Source organism: Platalea leucorodia, assembly GCF_965183815.1.
Source record: "Platalea leucorodia genome assembly, chromosome: 8".
Lineage (NCBI taxonomy): Eukaryota > Metazoa > Chordata > Aves > Pelecaniformes > Threskiornithidae > Platalea > Platalea leucorodia.
This window is the reverse complement of record NC_138830.1, coordinates 21,106,793-21,130,205: the sequence shown is the minus strand read 5'-3', so window position 1 is coordinate 21,130,205 and position 23,413 is coordinate 21,106,793. Positions and strand designations below refer to the sequence as shown.

At 46.6% G+C, this 23,413-nt stretch overlaps 1 protein-coding gene across 1 annotated transcript in view; it reads left to right on the top strand.

The window, feature by feature from the left end:
- SGPP2 (sphingosine-1-phosphate phosphatase 2) overlaps nucleotides 1–23,182 on the top strand; it is a gene marked incomplete at both ends in the record, with an annotated part of 36,143 nt that extends 12,961 nt beyond the window's left edge. Inside the window, 4 exons of the mRNA XM_082319419.1 lie at nucleotides 639–797; nucleotides 13,178–13,357; nucleotides 15,900–15,989; nucleotides 22,637–23,182. Coding sequence (XP_082175545.1) covers nucleotides 639–797; nucleotides 13,178–13,357; nucleotides 15,900–15,989; nucleotides 22,637–23,182 — 975 coding nt within the window. The remainder of the gene's footprint in view (nucleotides 1–638; nucleotides 798–13,177; nucleotides 13,358–15,899; nucleotides 15,990–22,636) is intronic.
- Nucleotides 23,183–23,413: the final 231 nt, after the last annotated feature.

The window sequence follows — 23,413 nt, the reverse complement described above, 5'->3', positions numbered from 1 at the left end:
TGATTACTGAGCCAACTCACCTCTAAGGGCTGTAGCTTACAGCCGTGGCATTTCAGTGTGGGGAGATGTGACGAGCATCCCGCTGTGGGGGAACGCGGGGTTGGAAGTGCGTGGAAGAGCCTGGTGTTGAGGGCAGCGCAGGGGATGCTGTTACCAGTGGTGCCTGATGGCAAGTTTCAGGGACTAGCAGGGTAAAATTTGCCTGCTATAATAAGGCAATTTTTAAATTAAATGGTTCAGTAATTGCGGTTTACTTTTTCATCTCAAAACACATTTCCAGCAAAAGCAATGGTGCCTCTCTTTATCTACAGTTGTAGAACCCTCAAAATTAACGCATCGGTACTCTTTCTTAAATATGCTTGATTTCCCTGGAGGAAAGACTGATCCGAGCTTTTGAAAACCTTTGTCAATGTGACTGCTACCCTTAATTAGTTTGAATAGATTTCTGATCTGCAGGAAATGTAATTGAGCTATCACTATAGTCTTCATTTTATTATAAAAATTGAACTTCATTTCTTGACACTTGGTCCAACAAATTATTTGGTTTAAGGGCTGGGAACTGTAACAGCTAAAATATCTTAAACGTTTGATATAATTTGCTAATTCACTAAAACTTTCTAAAATCCTCTCATTTCCAGGGTTACGCACAGAAGTATATTGTGAAGAACTACTTCTACTACTACTTGTTCAAGTTTTCAGCTGCTTTGGGTGAAGAGATTTTTTATATCACTTTCCTTCCATTTACCTACTGGAACATAGATCACTCTGTATCTAGAAGGATGATAATTATTTGGTCTGTAAGTATTTCTATGACTTATTTAAACATGTGTTTGTTCATTCTGTAACTATAGCAAATGAATATTTAAGAATAACCCTTCAAACAAACAAAATCCCTTCAAACAAAAAAAAGCCAACATTATTTATATGTGTAACTCGTGTGTTCATGAAGCAGAGGCATTGCGACACTGAGAGGGGAGGCGAGAGGCATTAGCTGATGCAGGGTGTCTGTTCTTCTCGTTACATTTTGCACTGACTTTTTTCAGCCCCATAACTGATTGAGCTGCTTTTGACAGGGTTTGCACAGAACAGTTGGGAAAACACTTCCTTCCCAATGTATCATGGTATTTTAAGGATCCTTTATCATTTTAGGAAATCTTTCTCTTACCCCAATTTCTTCTGCATAACCTGTTCATATAGTTCTGGCCCAGCTGAAATCAGTATAAATCTAATAGGAAGGGGATTGCAGGCTGCAGTGGAATAAACAGGGTGCTTCTGCAGTCACTTCTGGGGGGGAAATCAGATTCTCTGTTGAAGGCTGAGACTTAAAAGCATTGATTTTTGTTAACACCAGAGCATTCTCAAATTAACTGGCTTCAGCATTGCTTCAGCCTTCACAACTGCAGTTTGGGGTATCCAGAATAATGCATTTCCATTCTGGTACTGGAAACCAGTAGATAACCAGGCACTTCAGTCTGGGAATGGCTGTTGTTTTGTCGCTGCCATTGTTCATCTTGGTATCGATCAGACCTTTGCTGTCCAAATAAGACCGTTTTAGAGCAAAGAAGGGAGGTAGGAAGCATCTCTGGCAGATGGCAGACCCTGGACGTTTAGCTGTCAATCTACATTGATGTAAGAAATTGAAGCTTGGTAAAAACTTGGATGTGATATCTAGCTTTGTTTCTTTACAGCGAAGCTTCTCCTTGACTTAGTCAGTTCTGGTTAATAATATTCTGTCTTTTGTCCAAATAATATGATGAGAAATAATAAAAACAATCTGAATTAGGTCATACACTTCAGATGCACCTGGTCTTGGACAGAAGGCATCAGTTGTTCTGTGCCAGGAACCCTAGTCAATACATTTTATAAAGAGAACATGAAAAATAACTTGCAGATGAAATTTAGAAGTAGGTGGACACTGTATAATTAGAGTTGGGTTTTGGCCAGGAGTACACCTACTGCTTCTGGAAACGTGCCACAGAAGATGATAATTGGTAGTCACTGCCTTCTGGGTTTGCATATTGCTCAAAAAATGACTCTTTAGAGCTTCTCGCATGCCTTTCTGTAGACTTGCCTTGCCTTTACCTTGCAAGGAGTCCATCTGAGTACTGGCCAGATCTAGGCTGGTTTAATTACAGTATTCATGCATGTGATATTATGATTATTAATATTATTCTTTGACTTAGGGAGTTCTGGCGTTGCATTTTATACTAAAAAGGAGAAGCTGTTTCAAATACACGGACGTGACAATCTGCAGTTAAAAACATTTTAATTATATGTAATTGTGAAATAGCTAAAATGTCTGTGCAGGCTATGTGTTAATGTTATGGCAAGCTCAGCTGGGTGGCTTATTTGCTGGTGAGCAGGCTGTGAACAGGAATCGGCAGTCGCGGTGCTGTAAGTGGTGTCGGTCTGTCTTAGACACCTTGGGCATGTATGCAACAGCAGGATCAGCTTAGCTGCGTGGGAGATGCCAAGGTGTTCAATGTGACAAAGCTGTGCTTTTAATTTACTGGAAGGTTTTTGGCGATAGCACTGGAAGGAGGCCTGTCTGGTGACACCGTGGTGAGCAGGAGTGCAGATCTGCAGGCTATCTGCAATTCGGAGTTTTAAAGAAATGCTTCTGTTTCTGCATGGATGATGATGTGGGGCTGAGAACAGCCATGTTAGATAAAGTAAAAATCCAGGTAACCCCATAGTCTCTGACAGCAGCTGCCAGTAGAAGGCTGGGAAGAGCACTAAGGGGCAAGCGCAGCACCCAGGCACGGTCTGCAGAAGGCTCTTGTCCAGCTGGGGAAAGGAGTTGGTATCGAACAGAGAGGCCTAAGGAGAAAGTAGTCGTAGTTCCCTTTTAACACTGTTTGGGACGAGGAGAGGTTGTTAGTGAAGCTCTTCAGCAGGGGGAGAGACAGTGGACCTTTTTGTGAGCCTGGTGCAAAGCACACAGGTATGTTGGGAACAAGCGCTGGTAAAACACGGTCGGCAGGGGTGGTTGTGACGAAGGGGGTTAGACCACTGCGTGGGAGAAGTGGCTTTATCCTTGGGCGATGGAGAAACAGAAGCGGTACTGAGTGTGGTACTTCATTTTGTGCTGTTGGAGAATTAAACCTGTGAGTTTGTGCTGCAGGTTGGAAATGACAGAGTCAGGGTCCCAGGATGAATCAGGGGAGTTTCTTCCCTTAAAAATTAAAGCCGTATTAATGCTGTTTAGAAGGCCTTCCTGCCATCTTATCTTTCATGGTTTATGCAGAGCCAGTCCCCCACATTTGAGAGAGATAAATTCGAACTGGAGCAGGGCCAGGGATGATTAGGGAACAGGCTATTTTCTGAGTAGAGACTGAAAGCTTAGATAAGTCCCTAACAAAGTGAAGTCGGAGAGAGAACGGGGCAGCCTGTAAACACCAGGGGAAGGAGGAGCTTCTTAAAATAAAAGTACAGTCATGACGACAAACGTGCAGAAGACAGTTGTAAATAAGCTAAGTTGAAGCCAAAGGGTGTGAAATAACTCTAGAAGGGCGAAGGGCAGAAGAAAAATTACAAAGAATTTATTTCAGCAGCAGCAGAAGAGTGGACTTGGTGCCCTGGCATGCCTTCTCCAGTCCTGGGTCCCCAAAACCGGCTGCTCATGGTTTTCTGTTTAGCTGGATGGCTCTGGGAGATGCTGACTGTGGCCACATCCCAGTGCTTTGGGAGCTTAAAGCAGCACGTTGTGCTTGCATGGTGCCTTTCCTCTGAGGATTCACAGTATATATGTAGGCTTTACCTTTCCCTTTAGGGATAAGACAAGTGAAATAGCAGCCTGAAACCTCCAATCAAGATGCTGGGTCAGTGCTAAAGGTACCCTGGTGTCTTCGCTTCCCTTCTTCAGCTCTTTGAAGTAAACGCCCTTGAATCTGCGCAGACGAGGCTTTGATGCCTGTGACTCTTGCTACTTCAACCAGGAAGTGCAGAGATGAAAAATAACTTCACATGAACTAAACGTACTTTAAATTTACTGCACATCTCGGCTCAAGAGGTGAAAGTTCAGTTTGTTTTTTTTTTTTTAATCTCTGCCCCCCTTCAGGGTTGAAAGCTTTATTTTGGTGTGGAATTTCAGCCTGGAAATGAATAGTTAACAGTTTCTGCTTGCCATTCAGCATGCCTGGAAATTCTTTTGTTGTTTTTTTCGGGGTGTGTGGATGTAAAATGTACCCACAGCTCTTTTAAGCCTAAAAAACTTTAATTTGTACAATAGAAATAAGAGCTGGCCAGCGTGGACTTTGTCGGGGCAGGTGTGGAGGCTGTTGGCGTATGACAGCGATAAGCTGCTGACTCAAGCGAAGGCGGCATCGCCAAAGGAAGGCAGAGTTTGGGTGGCTGGCGGTGCCAGGCGGGCACTCGCCGGGCTGCCCATACCCCTCCGGGCTCCCCCGCCTGGGGCCCAGGCGGTGCTGGGTGCAGCACCGGCAGCTTTGAGAAGATCCTGGGTCTGAATCCATGCCAATTTAGTTTCCCCGTCTTGCTTTTTAGACACGCAGTTTTCCAAAGGCTGTCGGCATTTAGTTACTTGGGAGTGATGAGCCCTGAACTCTGGCTTTCAGAGTAACCAGGAGTTTAATAACCAGCAGGAGTTTACCTGCAATTATTATGTGTGGCGACTGAATCCCTGGATGCTGCTTTGAAAATGCACTTTGCAGCAAACTCTGGGTTTAGTGATTCTTGTGTATTTGTTAGTTTTTGTGCTTTTGCAACATTTCACCAAAATATTTTTGTGCTTTTGCAACATTTCATGAAAACAGGCTTGGAACAGCTGATAAACATAGTCTCGGGAAAGTCAAAACTCTTTAAAGTGCCATATATTACACTGCATAAGAACATATGTAAGACTGTATTCAGCCATGTAAGTAAGTACAAAATGTCAGAATACAAAAATAAGTGGTCTGTAAAAGAAACTGCCATGTGCAAGATGATAAAGTGTTTATTGAGAGGATTTTGTACGTGCTGGTACCCATACTCTACCCTTGAAGAAAAAGTGCCAGTGAAGCTTTTGTAACTGAGCTGCTGAATTAAGTTAAACGTTGCGTATTAGATGTCAGTTCAAGACTGCTAAATTTCAGTCAGAATAATTTGAGGCAAAGTTTAAATTGGAAACCTTTTGTATTTCACTAGAACTACAAGTTGTAACGCTTTCAGGTGTTAGATGATAAACCAGATCAATGATAGTAGTTTTTCCTGCTACCAGGAGACTCTGGGCCCAAATACCTCTTATTTAGACCCATCACAAGACAGTCTGCAATCTTATAGTTTTTGCCTGAAGACTTCTTTTAAAGACAGAGTGAAAGTCCCAGGATGTTGGTCAGTTTTACTTCTGGAGGCATGAGGCTCTCTTGATCATATTGTTCTGGTTTTGTTTTTCTGAAGTCTGACTTGAAAGAGCCAAAGTCCTCCTTCCTATATATATATATATTTTTTTTTTTTTTTTAAAGAAGCTGCCTGTGCTGTCTCTTCCCTCCTCCCATCCCCTGCTGCCCCTGGCCGTGACATGCATGCTGCACTGCCGCTCGCTGCTGAGCCTGGCACTGCTTGTGGTGGGCTGGAGACCTGCCTCGTGGATGTGCTGCTCCCATCATGGCCGGGACAACTTAAATAAGTGTTTGAGCATCCCACCAGCTCAATGCAACCTTAAATGTTCCATTGCACCTGTCCAAATCCTCGACAAATGTCATGTAAAGTTCCTGTGCAGCTAGCACAAGATGGATGTTTTTTTTCTGGAAAACAATAACCGTGCTGGAGGTGGCAGATCCTTGAGTTGCCCTTGCCAGCTGCCCTCTCCCGTAAGGTGTTTGTGCCTCAAGGAGCTGCCCAGCCTCGCACTCGCTGTTGGCATCTCTGCATCTGGGCAGCATCCAGGTGGCTCAGGGAGAGTATGGGGAGCAGGATGCAATCAGAGGGTGGCTTAGGGCCCCCCAGGCTGGGGCTGCCTGGGGCTCTGTGGGGCTTCCTCCACCTGGGCCGCCAGCAGTGCTGCCCAGTGGCTTTCATGGTTATTTCCCTGAAGCCAAGCCTTAGTTATTGGCATTGACTTGGGGGTAGGAGGAGCATCTCCAGAAGAGCATACTCTTCCTTGCTCTGCTCCTCTTTCACTGTGAACCAAGTGATGCTCAAGGGGCAGAGTCACAGCTATTATCCATTGCAGTGTTATCTGTTCACTCAAACCTTAGCTGGGGGATGCTGAGAATAGACACTGTCAACAGTGCAGGCTGGATGCGTCGTTTAATTTCTGTATGGTGAATCAAAGTCACACCTGCCTTGACAACCATGAAAAATAGCTGGCACTTTCAGGATACAGTCTTTGCTGCTGCTTGACTAATCTCCTGCAAATGCCAGTTTATTAATAGTGCATCCTTATTTTTTCCCCTCTTTCCAGTGTTCCCGATGTGCTCTGTCACTCCTATCAGCACACAGATTATGATAAAAACAAAAGCAACATCATTTTCAAACTGTAAATTTCCTTTCTGGGAAGATGACAAATACTATTGCAGGGCAGGGTTTCTAGAGCCAGGTTATAGAGTTTCTGTTTTGGAGCCAAAACAGCAGATTCAAAGTCAGGCTGCCACAGTGTGAGTCTCAGGGAAGAAGTCGCCAATGCTATTTGACCCCACGTCTTCTCTAGAATTTAATCTTGTCCTTTTAATAGATCAATAATGCGTATGGGAGGGCTGCAGGATCAAAAGTTGAAAATAGATATGTTCTGGTTCACCTTTGTTAGCTGAAATATTACAGAGTACAAAAAAAAATTGCTCCTCCCGACCTTTGCACACCCGTGGGACAGCTGTGTGAGTCCGTCCCTGTGCGGAGGTTGTGGCGGAGGAGGGATGCCTGGTGCGTGAGGAGGTTGTGACCCACGCAGCACACCTGCGGCACTGGGCCTGTTTCCTAAAACCTGCCAGCTTTGGGGTCTGGGCAGCTGCCATGTCAGTGTTCCAAAGGGGAAATTGCGCCTTGAGGCACTGGTCCCGTGCCTCTGCATGCGGAGCTGGCTCGGCCGTGTTTGTCTATGTGCCTTCACACATGTCTGCATTGCAGTGGTAAATATGTGCAGTGCCCTTGCTGTCTGCCACAGAAGGGCTGCCCACAGGGATTTCAGGAGTAGGGAGGGAAAACCATTGAAAATGCCAGGCAACGCCTGCAGGTGAGCAATACCACTTCTTAAATTATTGAAGCAATACCAGAGTTATGCAAATGTCAAGGAGCCAGGTCACTTTATGGGACTCTGATGCCCACAGGGAGGGGAACAGTCCCTTACTCCTGAGGGAACCCCTGCAGATGTTGGGACAAATGCGTCGGCACCTGGACCTGTGTGGATGCCAGTTTGATTTGTCATTGTTCACTAAAGCAAGATCTGTTAAAACACAAAGGTAGATTCCTCTTGTTTACCCCAGTACAAAGCCCCAGGTGAGGATGTATTTTTGGAGATGGACCATATATATGACTCAGAGCAAAGTCAGAGGAAACCTCAGAAAAAGGCTGTTGTGCTGCTAGCAATTGCTAATTACATTTCTGTAGTAAAATGTAATGCTGTTGACCCATAGTGGCAAGGAAGCTTTGCCTTTCCTTCACCTGATGCGTTGGCTCTGAAGGATTGCTCTTCCCCTCACGCAGCCTAGGCAGCCCCAGCAGTATGGTAGGCAGCAGAGTTTGGGGAATGTCTTGTTTTTAAGCTGCTTACAGCATTACGGAAAAACCCTTTGAGAGGGGAACAAGTGTGTACAACAAGTAAGAAGTCTTTACCCAGGTAATTTTTAAATACTTCTTGCATTTATTGTAAGGATTTAATTCTGAAGACTTCAGAGTCATCTGCGTAGCACTGGAAATTAAAATAATCCCAAACTGAATACTGATGATGTGGGCTTGGGGTTAGAAAAATGTCCCCGTGTGTCAGGCTTGCTGCCTTGGCCCAGGTGTTCAGCCTGCGCGGTTATAAATGTGGGATCCCGGGAGGGACGGCAGCCTCGGCGCAGCCTGTGCCGCATTGCGTTCCCAGCACGACCGCAGCGTGCCGAGCTGATGCGGTAGCATCTGGCAGTGCAGAAACAGTAGAGGCTGGTTCAACTCTGAACAGATCAGAGTAGCTGTACCATAGATTTCAAGCATGGCTTAGTAAGCCAGCTGCTTACTGCTTCACTGCGGAGCAGAACAAGATGTGGGTAATATATTCCCTTGCAGTACAGGGCAGGAGCCCTGGGGAGGAAAAGCCTGCCTTGCCTAGCCCTGGGCTCTCCTCTGCCTGCAAATGCTTCTCATGGATCCAGCCGCAGAAATGAAGCGCCCAGGTTGTGTTTCAGCGAGGCAGAGCAGCGGCAGGGGACGCGGGAGCTGCGCAGACCGCAGCAGAGCAGCCATGCAGCTCCTGGGGCGGGGGGGAGCAGCGGCGACAGCCGCCAGGGGCTGGGAGGATGCATTTTATTTCCTACATCTCCAGCTGGTGCTGCTGTGTCACTGCCAAGTGATGTTGCAAATATTAGGGAGCTGACATAACTTCCTGAGGGTCCCCACCATGGCAGTGCGATGTCAGCAACTTATTGTTACGTGTGTGCTCACACCTCAATACAGAAGGGAAAGTGGCATTTCCCTGTGTTATGCATGTGTGTGGTTGTTGCTAGTGACCCCTCTACCACGTGTCTGCTCCCCTGCCACAGTCCGCCTTGCTTTTGCCGTTGTTTCTTTAGTAAGGACACACATTGTGGCATTTGTCACAACTGTAGCTTGTAGGACTTGCAAATACAGAGGTAGAGCAGAATCCCTTTACCTCCTCTAACAGGGTGCTCCTGTGGGAAACTGGTGAGGGTCCGGAGGCAAGGGCTCCTGTACGGACCTGTCTGATGCCCAAGGGCATTGCTTTGCTTCTGCCCAGGTTGGGGCCCTGCTTGTGGGTGTCCAGTGACCCGGGAAGGCTGCGGTGCTGACCTGTGGTGCTTTTGCCTTTCTCATCCTTGAACTCCAGCTCCCCTCCTTCCCCGCCAGCCCAGGCAGCCCTCCTCATTTGCCCACACATCTCTAACTCGGGTGTGAAATTGTTAAGTTTCATTTTGGAAAGTTTGAACAGTCTGAGGTATGTGGTTGTTAGAGTTGCTGCCGTCAGCTTTCAGAGAAAAGGGAATTAGCTATGCCCATCCCATCAACTTTTGTGAAATCTCAACTGAATTCCCATGCTTTTCTGTGTAGTTATCTTCTCCAGCTAATTGGGTCCCACACAATCCATCACGGCTTTGACTTTGTTGCTTTGGTAATGGAAAAGTCTCCAGGTTCAGACAAATTCTCCATGCAGAGACAGAGGTACTTATTAATGTGCAAATTAAAATTATTTATGCTGAAGATGTCTGCAAACCATTTTCCATCAGAACTGCAGAAAATTCGGTTGATCTGCGTCAGTCGGACGGAGTGGAAGAGAGCCTGTGCTAGAAATAAACACAGAAGAATAGCATCGAGAGCTGTAATATAGTGCTCTAGGTAGGCAAAAAATGCCAGCAATGTAGGAAAGAAGCGAACAGAACAATAAAGCATGAAGAAATTATTTGCTTCAAGGTTTCTTTTCTTTGCCATGCCTACGAGAGAGCAAACAGTGTCTGCTTGCTCAGTGTCCAAGGGCCTGTTCCCTCTTCTCTCCCACATTCAGCTTTGGGCCTGCAGACCCATCAGGTGGAAAAGTCCATGAGCATGTAAAGATTTTTGGAATGGGTTTTATTTAAATCTTAGGCAAGCGTGGTTTGAGTCTAGCCCCTCCTTCCTCCCTCAGTCTTCCCAGCCTGTGTGAAGAAAGGGGAGCTGGGTGAAGCCCAGCACGGCAGGCTTGAGGGGTCACCCTGCTTTAGACTTTGAAATGCCTAAACTTGCTGCTGATCAGCTGCTACAAGGTGACACGCTCCTCGGTCAAGCCTTAACCTACCCTCCCCTGTTTGTCTGTCCAAAGCTGTCATGAATGTGCTGTTTGGCTTACCTAGGGTAGGCTGGAAATCACAGCAAAATTACCCAGTCCTGGGGACCTAAGCAGTCCCAAGTTACTTGCCAGTCTGGACTTGGGGTATTTTCTGCTCATGCTAAATTTATTCCAGGGCCTTCAAAGATCTTTGGCATCGCACAAATAGGTAATTCAAGTCAACTGTAGGTGAGGCTTAGCTCTGTGATCTTTAACCTGTCCTCCATGCTCATCTCTGTCTCCCTTTTCCTTCTTTCCAGTGCTTCAGTGCTTATGGTTCACAATGTTTATTGCAGGGGTTTTCTCATCTGCTAGGTTGAAAAAAAGCTGATAACAGGCCAAAACTTTCAGGCTGCTTGCTTTCTTTCCTGGGACTGTTAGAGAGTAAATCCAAAATGACAGAGAAATAAGGTCAGGAAATAATGAAATGTGGCTTAAGAGAGAATATGCCACTTAACCAAGGCAGATACGTACCATCCTCAGAAGATGAGAGCCGCAGTAGAGTGCAATTCAGATATATCCTGCAATGAAATATAATGCTGCAAGTGTGTTTCTGCAAAACACTTGCTATGTAGTGACCGCATCTGTGGTGGCCTCCTACTGTTTTTTTTTTTATTATTATTTGTGGCTGAGCTCTGGGATTTTGTGCCTGGTACGCTCGCAGGGGTATTGCCCTCAGTCACCAGCTGTGTGGTGGTCCCTGGCAGGACTGGCTGATGCTCTGGGCTGGGGAGGGATGCGCAGGTCCCAGCCAGTGCTTTGCCTGCCCCGCTTCATGCTGCAGGGCCGTCTCCCCAGGGAGGGCACCCCTCTGCCCACTGCAGGCAGATCTGGCAGGAGCTCTGGGCTGCCTGGGCAGTCCTGTGCTCCTTCAGCCGCTTGTGAGCAGCGTGTGGGGAAGCAGGCGAACCAGAGCAACGCCTTTGCTGGGTGGCTTTTAGCAATGGTGCACTTGTCATCTTTCACCTTCTTGGGGAAGCCTGCTGGTTTGGCTGATGGGGGTTGTTTTACTGCACGCACAACTGCCACTTCTGCCAAATAATCCAGGATGTTGCACGTAAAACCCCGTGCACAGCACCCAGATAAGCTAAAGGCAAAGGTTGGTGCTTCAGAAGGCAGTGCTTAGTCTGAACGTATTCTGGACTCCCCTTCATGTTTTATGGAGGCTGTCTCACCTCTCGTTACTGTATGTGTCTATACAATATGTGTTTTTAAAAAATACGAGGGTGAGAATTTAATCTGGAATGCCAGGAAGGACGGTGTTGTGAGGTATTTTTGCTTACCCATACCACCTCCAGCATTCAGCCTGTTTTTCACCATCAGAGGAGTCCTAGCATAGCCTTCATTTCAAAGATGACTCATTTCCCTTTCTATAATACTCTTATGTACTAGTGCTAATAATACTTCTACAAGTGGAAGTCATTATTATAGAGGACTGCTGATAAACTGGCTCATCCTACCTTGCCTCTCAGATGGTATCACGAATGGTAGCCTCCATGTTTTATGTTCTGTTGGAGAGAGTAATTTTGCTTTCAACCCTGGAATTTAATTAACTTCCAAAGATGTGCCTGCATCCATTTGGAAACTGGTGGTATTAGCCAAATACACCCATGCAGTAGTTTCTTTAAGGCTCTTGTTCCTTCAGCCTTTGTTTATTGTGAACTGTCCGGGCAGGGTATTTGCTGCCTGCCCTATGCCCCATATATCAGGGTGAAGTAGGATCAGCCAGGTGTGCTGCAGGTGGTGCCGATAATAAGGCGGTGATGGGATTCACGTGCTGGGGGCCAAAGGATGCAAAGGCAGCAGCTGTCACTTTTCCAGGCTCTGGTGCTGGCTGTAAGCCTAGCACTCCCTGCGGCATGCCCTTTGCTGTAGAGAGGGGGATGAAGGGACGTGACATTCTGGCTTTTTCCTGGTACTGTTTTGTGAATCCTGAATCCCGGTGTCTTTCTTTTAATGTAAAGCCATTTTTTGAATGGCTGGTGGGAGGGAGAGGGATGAAATATGGCTGGTGACGACTGTGGCAGCGGATGATCGTGTTGCTGTTCTGGCATATGGCTAACACCAGCATGGGAAGGGTGTTATTATTTTAAGACCCCTCCTTTGCTAGTGAAAGCGTGAGAAGCAGAACAGTGAGCCGTCTCACACAGCAACTGAACTTTCATGGCAGATGTCAGTTAACCCAATTTTTGTATAAAAAAAAAAAAAAAAGATTTGCTTTGTTTTGTAGAGCTTGCTTTGCGTATAGCTGCAAGGAAGGATGGGGGCAATAGAAAGCATATACATCATCCAGGGACAGCCTGGGTGACTTTCGTTCACATCCTTCTCACTGTGGATGCTGAGAGCCTGTTGCCTTTGGGCAGGGGGTGCTGAGGAGCAGACGATGTCAGCGTGGCAGGTGCCCTGGGCACTGCTGGGTGGGCTGCACCTCGGGGATGCTGGCCAGCTTTGCCTCTTGCCTCCGCTTCCTATTGCTACTGCTTGCAGTGACCTGAGAATACAACGTTTCCCCCCGAAATCACTGTGTTGCAGTGCTCAGTAGCTAATTGATGGAGCCCTTGCTTAAACCTGTGTCCCAAGCAGGGCACAAAACCCCTTTGTTGTTAGGGAGTTAGGCAGGAGAACTGGCACTTTATGTTGCTCGTCCAGTTTTCTCTCTGCTGCCTCCCCAAGGATGCCAAGATTATTATTTAATAACCACACTGGTGGTGTGTCCCGGCAGGGTTCCTGCAGCACCTTGTGCGGTGGGTGGAGTGGGAGCTGCTGGGAATGGGAGAGCTGGTGCTGCCCTCGGAGAGCTGCTGCGTGGAGCTGGGAGGGACGCAGCTGGGCAAGGAGGTGATTTGAAGGTGGCAGCAGAAAAATCTCTCTTGTATCCGTTTGCTTTGCAGGAGAGGGGTTGTAAGGGACGGGGAGGAAACTTAAACTTTTCTAGCGTGGGGTGGGAGCCAGCTGTCTGTCTCACACCATCCTTATTGCTGCATCTCGTCAGCGAACCCTCCTTTTGGTCCCGCTTCTGATCAGGTTACAACATGGTGCAGTAAAACCATTGCTTCCTTCGCTGACCAGGATAATGGAAACCCCTTTAATAATTCAGGGGATAAATTCTGCGCTTGGGGTGGTGGATTTTGCAGGAAAAAGTGCAGAAATAGAGTTGGTTCTCGGGTGGGCTGAGTGGGGGTTGCCCGTGCTGATTGACAGCCCTGTGGCCTTTCCTCTCCCCAGATAGTGATGTACATAGGCCAGGTCTCCAAGGACATCCTGAAGTGGCCTCGGCCCCTCTCGCCACCTGTCGTCAAGCTAGAAATGAGGACGGATGCAGAGTACGGGATGCCTTCCACCCACGCCATGGCAGCCACTGCCATCTCCTTCTCCTTTCTCATTGCAACCATGAACCAGTACAAGGTAGGGGGTACAAAAAGAAACAATAAAAAAAAGAAAAGCACATGTCTGCTTCCAGCAAGCTACAGAAAACTAGCAAATCCAAAGCTGTTGCCACTTCCAGAGGAGCTCTGTATTTTTCACAGATGTGTATTTTTCCCTGTTGTTACCCACAGCTGGCTGATAATAAACACAAGAAGAAATTTAGTGGAAATCTCCTTTCTTTAGCACACACCCCGCTCAGAGCCGCGGGCGGGCTGCGCTGCCCTGCCGTGGTTTGGCAGGTTTGCTGTGTTTTTGCATGCGGGGTGACCATGGAGGGAGCCGCAGCGCTGCTGCAGAAGATGCCCGGTGTCAGTGTTTTGTGCTCACCCCGTGCCTGCCAAGCCGACGCTGCACGTTGCGAAACGCCGGCTCCCAGGGAAACCAGAGGAGCTCTATGTCACCTGTTTTTTGTATGATGCAGGAAACGCATCCTTGGAAATCCCTTGGCTCTAACCTGTGTTAGACTAATAGCATACAACAGGATTTGAGAACCTGTTTGTCAGAGAAGTAACAGCAGTTTCATTGCACTGGAGCTGCAGGCTGCTTGGGGAGATCTCATAATTATTTTTCCCAAACCTTCAGCCTTTTATCTTTCTAAAAGGTTTATTTCCCAGAAACTCATTTCTCCATGATGATTGTTTTTGTTTCATTTTATGAATCCAAACGTGTTTCCTGTACTCTAGCAATAATAACTTCCTGGCTGCATTGTGTTTAAGCGTGTTTCTCAGCCCTCTCAAGTGTGTTTCAAAGATAAACCCATGCAACCAAGAGGGCTCACAGTACGGCTGGGGGGGTCTCGCTGTCGCAATGTCCCTGGGTGTCCACCCCGCGGTGCCAGCGTGTGTGCAGGAACAAAAGGTGGCCACCCGCTTGATGAAAGGTGCTGTGTCGTGGGGCTGTAACTCATAGAAACGGAGATCTCTGAATTACACTGAGATCTCGGAATTAATTTAACTTCCAGACTCATCTGGTCCCAGCCGTGAAGCGGTGGGCTTTGCTCCTGCCCACAGTGCAGGGATGAGTGAGCGGGTCAGTGGTGCCCAAAGCTGCGCTGCCAGCCTCCTGCTCCCTGGTCATTGTATGGTAACTGGTCAGAGCAGCTCGGCAATGGGATGGGGATGGGGAGGAGGAGCCATAGGATGGGGTATTTGTCAGCCCTGGAAGGCCAGATCCATCCCATGTGTCAGATCTGCCAAAAAGATCTGGTCCGCAGCACTTTCTCTTCCTCCTGATAAGCTACCAGTGGGACACACAGCTCTTCACGGGCTGTCTTGTACTTCTTGGAAGCTGCCGTGAAACGATAAAGCTGCTGTAAAATAATTAAACGATTTAATTGCCTCCATTAAGAAGGAAAAATCTACCAGTACATTATGCTGCTATCTTCTAAAGCTGCCCCAGTCATCAATTACTGATCTGCACTAGCTCCCAGGCTGCCTGCTGAGGGGGGAATAAAGTGGACGTAAATCCTCCAAAGGCTTAGAGAAGTGAGGAAAAAATAGCGTTTCATGAACTGGGAGTGACATCTGCAGCTGGGTCTGAGCTCTCTATTCCAGGGGCTAGAGTATGCCGGGGGAAAGAGTCAGAAGCAAGTTGTTCTGCTTAAAATTTCCACAGCAGCATTTTTGTTCTGACCTGTGGCCACCCCGGTCAGTCATTGGCCTCTTGGCAGTAGATGGAGACTTTGTGTCAAATCGGGTGAATTAATTCCATTTATTTATATTTTGGGTTGGTTTATTTTTTCACAAAAATGTCCTTTATGGACTGAAAGGAGCCCACCAGCCCACTCGCTTTCAGGATTTGAATGAGTGGATTAAGGGCTAATATGTTAAGCTTCTTCTTTATCAAATGTGTGTGGGTTTTTTCCTTTTTAAATGTTGATTTATTTCAACACTTTTTTCCGTGTTCATAGGCAACTCAGAGAGGGAATTAAGCAAAAACAACTTCATAAGAAGACAATTACACCTGAAGTGTCACCGGGAAGAGCAGTCCTGACTGCTCTAATAGCTGGACTGCTGTTTCAGCCCAGACATTGATTTCCCCCTCCCAGCCCGCTGCTCGAGGACTATTGATCACGCTTCTGGTCAGGCTCTGCGGCTGTCGTGTTCCCCTTGGGTGATCTGAGGCTGCAGTTCAACCTCGGGCATTGCTTGTACAATGTGCTGTGCCTTTTTTCCTTAAGGTCTTTAGCACTAACATGGATTTTGCAGGTGGATATTGTGGGGGGAAACTCTGCAAATGCCATCTATTTCCCAGGTTTCTGAACGCTAGGACAAGATCTTTGCAAAAGTGGGCACCACAGATAATGAAACGGCCTTCTGCCAGGATTGCACATTGGCCAATGTGAGGTCTCATCTCACGTCACATTAATCTTTTTGGGAAAGTACAGCTCAGGAGCTGCTTCCCAACACGAGATCCTTACGTCAGTCTGGCTGCTTGGATGTCTTATTTTGGATATATACTGATGTTAAAGTAGATAATGGTGTAATGTGCGTATTTTTTTTTTTTTCCTCCCTTTTCACAGTATCCGTTCGAACTAGGCCTGGTAGCAGCGTTTGTGTTTTCAGCGCTGGTGTGTCTCAGCAGGCTCTACACAGGGATGCACACAGTCCTGGTAAGGATGCCCTGCGCCGCCCCATGCTGCTCCGGCCTCCAGCTCTGCTTACCTACAGCGATTCCCATCTCCCACTCTTCAAGCAATGTATGTCCTGCCTTGGCTGTGCCACTGCAGGGATATAGGAGTCATGCCACTAAATCTCAGGCTGTACATTCAAAGGCAGCTGTGGGGAAACCCTCAGGCTATTGCTGTTTGAATCTGCAGGGGAATTATTTATACCATTAGGGAAGCAGCAGTGCGCGTAGGTTGAGGAGCCGGGTGAGGTCGGTGTGGCATCCGAATTACAGTTCTCTATTTTGAAATTTTAATTGTGAGGAATGCACTTGGGCAACTGATGCTGCTCCTTAGCTAAGCCTTTTGTGCAATAGTATCACTGTTGTCAGCGAGAAATATCCCGGACTGGTTTAGTTTGGGAGTGTCAGGGAAGGAATAGCAGGTGGGTGAGTCACGCCAGCAACCAGCGGAGAGCGGAGGAGAGGTTAAAACATGGCGAGGGAGCTGCTGTTAGGGGGCTGGGGGACAGTGTGTCTCGTGTTACCATACAGGGACATGGCACTTAAAAAAATATTATGACAAGCTTCTCGTCTTCAGCTGGTAGGAAATTCATTCTTAAAGGATTGAGATGCACAAATACTTCGTTCAAAAATAATCATAAAATATCTGTGACTTTATAGGACAGATTTGTTGGGCACAGTTGTTTAGAGATGTCACCCCTGCTTTAAGACCAGATTTCAGTGTAACTTTGATTAGGCAATAGCTGGTTCCTTCCTGATGAGAGGAAACATTATTGATCTGTTATATATAATGGCCAGAGGGGTGGTCCAGCTGCCTAACTATGGATAAAAACTCCCGTCTGCTTCCCCGCAGGAGTTTGATATGCGTTGTTTGTTGGTTGCATATGCATAAATAATTGTATTTTTTTACTAAGTAATAATTATGTTTGTAATAAGGAGACTTGATGACTCTAAGAAAGGGAGCCCTTATGAGATTAAGGTTATCTATAAAATATAGCTTGACCTTCCCTTCCAGGCTTAGTGGATCAAAACAATATCTTAAATCGAAGCTGGAGACACCCTTTCTTGACTAGTGACCTCAAGTCAATCAGTAAAAATTCTTCGCATACTTCCCTTGCTGCTCCATCGTAATGAAAGACTCCTCTAAATTTAGATGGATTTTAGGGTAAAGAAGAAAAACTCCTTTGTGTCTTTGACATGATAAAAAGGGCTTTAAAATAAAAAAAGCTCCTTAGTTGATCTGTGAGCAATGCTGCCTTTCAAAAGGGTAAATGTACTTCACTGGGGTCTTCATCCCGTGCGTGCCATGGTGGGGACGGAGCTGGGGAAACGACTGATGATCACGGCTGCCCAGATGCAGCCCCCCTCTCTCTGTGGCACCATCCGTCCCACCTGCAATGACAGGTTCTGGCGTCCCACCGGCAATGACAGGCTTTTTCGGGGAAGAAGTGCATTTCAGAGACATTTGCCACACCTTGAGGGACGGCTCCCACCCTGAGCTGCCTGAGTTATTGCAGGGCCGAGGCACAGCAGCCACTCAGCCAAGCCACCAGCTGAAACAGCCTCTATCTAATGAATTCTTAACTGAGGTCTTAATAGAAAATGAATACCAAGAGGATATAATTATGTATTAAGCAATCGTAATATTTTAGGAAAGCAAATGAACAGGTAAAATATACCCACTGACTTAGTGTAACTGAATTTTTCCTGTTTGAGGAACCAGAGAAGGAGTGGCAAGGTGGTTGCACCATGCTTTGCTACAGCCATAGCTGAAGCTCCAGCACAGGGGCTTGTCTTCTGCAGCCTCAGCTCTACAAATCAGTCTGTATTTCAGCATTGTTGGCATTGCTTTTGGATCAGGAGCGGCCTCAAAAAAGCACAGTCATGTCCGTAGAAGAGATGCTACCGTTAAAGACCTTCTGGAGAGGCAGTAAACTGGTGTGAGAGCTAGCTGCATCATTATAGCCCTGTCAGAACGAATACTACGCTTAGGGAAAAGGGAATAAACACCCGTTGCCTGGGCTGCTACCAGGAGAGCATCACCCAGCTAGAGAATGGGGTGGAAGCAATACACTTGCACTGCAGAGAGAGAATTTAATTACAACAATCCACCTTCACCACCTCAACATGAGAATTATCCCATGGGCGTGGAGAAGCAGGGGAAAGGCGGGGACCTTCCTTTTAGATCTTGAATGATGGAGTCTGAGGAGCTGGGCAAGTGGGAAATTGGAGTTGCCTGGAAGGGGCAAAGTGAAAATTTGGACACGTTTTGAAGCAGAGGATCTGTAATTTTATAGAGGTTGTTTTTAAGGAACAAAATGCAATTGGAGACAATAGGACTGGGGGCTTTTTGTTGTTTGCTTTTTCCCCCAGACAATTGTATTTTAGAAAATATCCCTTTACTCCCCATCTTAAAGCTTTGGCCCAATTTTTGATCGCTGTCTCAGTGAGATGGACAAGTTTTTTGCCCTTAGCATTGCTGGAGCCCATCTGAGTCGTCTCGTATTTGAAACGATGAGTGATGGTGTTCGTGTGAATGCACAGTATTCCAAAAAGATGCGAGCAAGATCACTGCAAATCATATTGGGAAGAACTTCATCAGCCGAGGGCAGCCCGCAAACCAGGGGGGAGGAGGGGAGGCTTTTAGCCTTCTTTTAACCCTTCAGGGCCAGCCGTAGGAACTTAATGCACCAGGCTAATGGGTTTGGCATTTGCTGTGGAGGCAGAGCTGGGTATCCTCCGGGTGTAATGCGTACTGCCCTGTCTCCAGCCAGCGGCGGGGGCTTGGGGAAGCAGGCGGTCGCTGAAGAGCCACAGCTGATTTTGTGACCACCTTAGTGGTGCTGCAGCTTCCCACCTCTGCTGCCCGGAGTTAAAAGCAGTAATGCCCTGTGCCGGCCAGTGTTGGGGGGTAGGATACAGGGAGGAGTCAAAAGGTCACTTTTTATGACCAAAAAGAAACCTGAAAGTTGTTTCTGTAAACAAAGTAAATTGTTTTTTTCCCCTGAGATATACTGATTTAGTGTTGATGCATTTATTGCCGATTATACCACCCTCAGGCGAGGGCACTCTGTAGCCCCCACCCTGCTCCTTTGCTGTGCTGTATCTCGGGGTTTTTAACACCGCCATTAATCCTGAAATTATCTTAAATATTTTAAAGCTGATAAACAAACATTGTATTGGCATCACTTTACACACTGTGGCACTACAGTCCTCGTGGGATGAAACTCCTATAGGAGTGGAAAGTAAATAAGATATTTCTGTTTAGGAGAGCGAGTAGCGTCTCACACTGTAAATGAAAACATGAAGGGAATTCAGGCAATACAAGACAGAAGAGGAGAAGTGTTATTTCTGCTTTGATTGGAAACATCAGGGAAGATACTTGAGTGCCACCGTGTTCGGGGTGCTGGTTCGATGTTCTGGGGGCCTTTTGTGAGTGTTTACATCTCTAACTGTAGTTTCAGTGGGAAGAGCATAGACCAGTCTTGCCTTCAGAAAGCCAGACCAGACACTTTTGCAGTCTTAGAACAAATCGTGCTCTAAGACTTTATGAAACAAAAAAAACCCCAGCCCAGGGCAAGAACGGCAGCAGCGGTGCCCGTACCCACGGACTGCCCTGCTGCCATGCGTCCTCGGTGATGGGCAGAAAGCATCTTGGAGCGCCCTGGTCCTGCATCCCAGGCATGGCGTGCAACTGGATTTTTACCTCAGTTGTTTTTCTTTAGCTACCTGTAGCACAGGAAAATAACTTGGAGGGCTTGCGGCGTTAGGAACCTGATACTGGCCTGTTCTTTAGGTAGCAAAGCAAAATGACAGCTTTCTAATTAAAATCTATAGGAGCGAGGCCTCCCTTGCATGGAACCTGGGCAGACGCTCGTCGCTGTGGGGTAGGCAGAGGGGTGCTGTGCAGGAGCGGGGCCGAGCTGCATGGTGGCAGGGGGCTTTTTGGGAGGGATGGAGCCTGCGGAGGACTGCTGCAGCACTTGTTAGTGCTGGGGGAGCTGGAGCATCCCAGCAGGGAAATGGGAGGTTTTAAGCTTTGCTGGTAGTGCTGCACCTTGAGCAAAATCCATGCCTGCCCTCATTTGAAAATGCCTTTATAATTGTGGGTTTGGCAAGAGGTTAATCTGTTTACACAGGCAGACGGGCAAGAATGTGCTTCCTGGGAGTGCTAACAGCAGCTTCACCGCCGGGAAGAGCTAAGGTCCCGCTCCTGGGAGCACAGCAGGGAGAGTCCAGAAAAGCAGTTGTTCTCACAGAAATCAGTGTCATCCCTCCTCATCCCATCTTCTCCTTAGTTTAACAGGCGAGGGGGGAGATCATTAATTCTGTACCACTAAATGTCTTTGTAAAGTGTTGGTCTTGAACTCGCCCACCTCTTCTGGGTGTTCAGAAAACCAGCCCTCTGCCCGTGCGTACCAGAACCAAAGGCAGTCACTACTGACGGGCTGTGGCTGGGTATGTCCCGCGCTCTCCAGCAGCTTCTAGTAAGGAATCTCCAAAATAAGAAGCCCATATATTGGTGGGCGGTGGGAAAACCAGTATAAACTACTAGTCTCCAAACTTTTTTGATCATGCATCCTTATCAGTAAAAAAATTTTTAGCATGCATGCCCAATATATGTATGTTTATTTATGAATTATACACATGTATTACTATACTAATAAATACATTATAATACATACACAAAAATCAAAATGAAAAAGAATAAGGATGAAATAAACACTACTTTTAAAAGATATATCTATTTTTTATTTTACTTATTAGTGGTGCAAAAATTGTTTTCTTCTCACAGCCTGATGAGTTGCCTTGTGCACTGACTTTGGAGACCACTGGTAGAAGCCGCTGGTAGGGAGCAGAGCTGGTTATCTGGGTCCTGCCCAAAAACTACAGGGGCTGTTTTACTGTGTTGGGGCTGAGTGGGAAGATAATAAAATTCAGAAAACTTTAATCGGGTTTGTAAATAGGGGGTGTCTGTGCCCTGGCTGGGAACTGCTGAAGTCAGCTGGGTAAATCTGAGCAAAGCATTTGTGAGGGGAATGTTAATGTTTGGTTAAATGTCTTCAATTGGAACAGAAAAGCAAGTGAACAGCTTTTGAATTTCACTCCTTAGTCACACGTGGAGGGGGGTATCGAGATGTCGGGACTTTTTTCTTCTAATACAAAGTGGGCAAATAGTGAGGTGGGAAGTGGAGGTGCACAGAGGTGATGGGATTTCTGAGCATCAGTGCTGGGAGCAATCCCCAGCTCTTTTGGGTCGATGCAGTTACTGACTGTTAGGCCAAAACATGCCTTTGTGTGTAAAGTTACCATCTGAAAATGTTGGTGTTGTGAAATATTGACACCTAATGGTATTTTACATATTAGACATCTGTGAACAACTGTGTGTCTGTCCGTGGCTATCCTCATGTCATGGATGAAGGAATAAATCTAAGTGGAAATTTGTATTAGGAAATGCAAAATGGCTCTGGGACTTGCTTCAAACCAAATGTGCTGTGAATCTGTTGCCTGGCAGTTGTAAACAGCTAGAGTTCAGCCATACTGGAGTAATGCATTTACCAGAAAGTCATTAAATATTTCTGTTGTGAAAAAGTTCCCTCATTCCTGCCTAACTATAAATGAAGTTCTCATAAATAATTCATTTTAGACTGTGACCAAGCATGGTAGTAGTCAACTGTCATGACTCGGTGAAAAAGATACAATCTCGAGAAGATGACATTTCTGTCTGTGATTAACTCTAGCTTTTGCAGGGCATTTCATGGTCAGAATACAAATTCTGCTGCCTCCCGAGCAATGCCGGGAGAGCAGCACAGGGAAACTTGTTATATTGCTTTTTATCTGGCTGCTCTCGTACAGACAGCTTTTGTTAGAGGTTAGCTCGTCTCCTTTCCCAGCCTTGCAGTCGACAACAATCAAGTTCGCAAAACACCTTATTTGCCTCTGTTAATAAATTAGGTTTTAACTATGCGCTTGCCTCGGGCGCTTAACTACAAGCTGGATTTCAGAGGCTTGGGCAACAAATTTTTCCTTAATGTATTCTTGCCCGGTGGTGCCTCCCTCTCACCGCAGTCGGCAGAAATCATGGCACCATGTCCTGCAGCTTTGCGCTTTTCTGCCCTGGAGCCTGTGTTCCTGGACTGGCTGCTTGCCTCTGACAAAAGACAGCATCTTCCCATTTATGCAAAGCAAGCAAGCGATAATCCTACTGATATGATGAAATTACTTGTAGGATTATGGGAGGGGAAGGGTTTGTATGAAGGCAGCTTACTGTGATATCGTCCCTGAGATGGAGTTGTGCATGTGCCTTTTTCCACTGAAGTTGTAGGCAGAGAGTGGCCTTAAAACATGAAAGCAGGTGAGGAGAAGAATATCACTTGTTCAGGGGAAAAATATGAGTCAATAGATATATTCACATGGACAAGGTGAAGGATGGGTTCACAGATTGTCATGTTTTGTTTAGCACAAGCTTTGGGATATCACTGTGTGTGGGCACTGCCATTGCTGTGAATTTAGGGTGTTCCTCTGCGGCTGTGTGTTCACAAATGCAGATACTGCTCTTTTATCATCACCCGAGAATATCTGTTTTACCTTCCAGGTCTCACAAAGCTTTTAAACATGATGTCTTTGCAGGACGTCATTGGTGGAGCGCTGATTTCGGCTGTGCTGCTCGTGCTCTTGTATCCTGCATGGGACATGATCGATCACTTGCTGTTAACTAGTCCCTTCTGTCCACTGCTTTCCATAGTTGTGCCTCTTGTCTTATGTTACAACTACCCCAAACTAGACTATTACAGCCCTACCAGGGGAGACACCACTACTATCTTAGGAGCAGCAGCTGGAGCAACTGTGGGATTTTGGTTAAATAACCAGTATGTTGCACGAGCCTACACCAGCAAAAATTTTCAGCTTGGATTTCCTCCGATTACCAGTAAAATAGTGGTGGTCGTGCTAGCCAGGTTCTTTGTAGGGATCTTTGTTGTTCTACTGACACGCCAGCTCATGAAGAGTGTGGTCCTTGGCATGCTGGGTTATCGGTACAAGTTTCCCATTGGCGACCTGGAAGCCCGAAGACGCCTGGAAGTCGAAGTGCCGTATAAATTTATAACGTACTCCTCAGTTGGCTTCAGTGCTACCGTGATTGTGCCGCTGCTGCACGAGCTGTTAGGACTGATGTGAGCGCAGCGCCTTCCTTACAAAGTAATGTATGGCACCACCATTTCAGAGATGCGATGAGTCAATCAAGGCTGGTAACTTGACCAAAAAGTGTTTTGTGCCTTTCTGCACTGGCCTAAAATACCCGATTAGGAAGAGTCATGGGAATCGCTGTACACAAGTAATTTTGGGTTAGAAATCGCTAATCCCACTGTGTCCCATCATTAGAGACCCCTGGCCCAGATGACTAAAGAT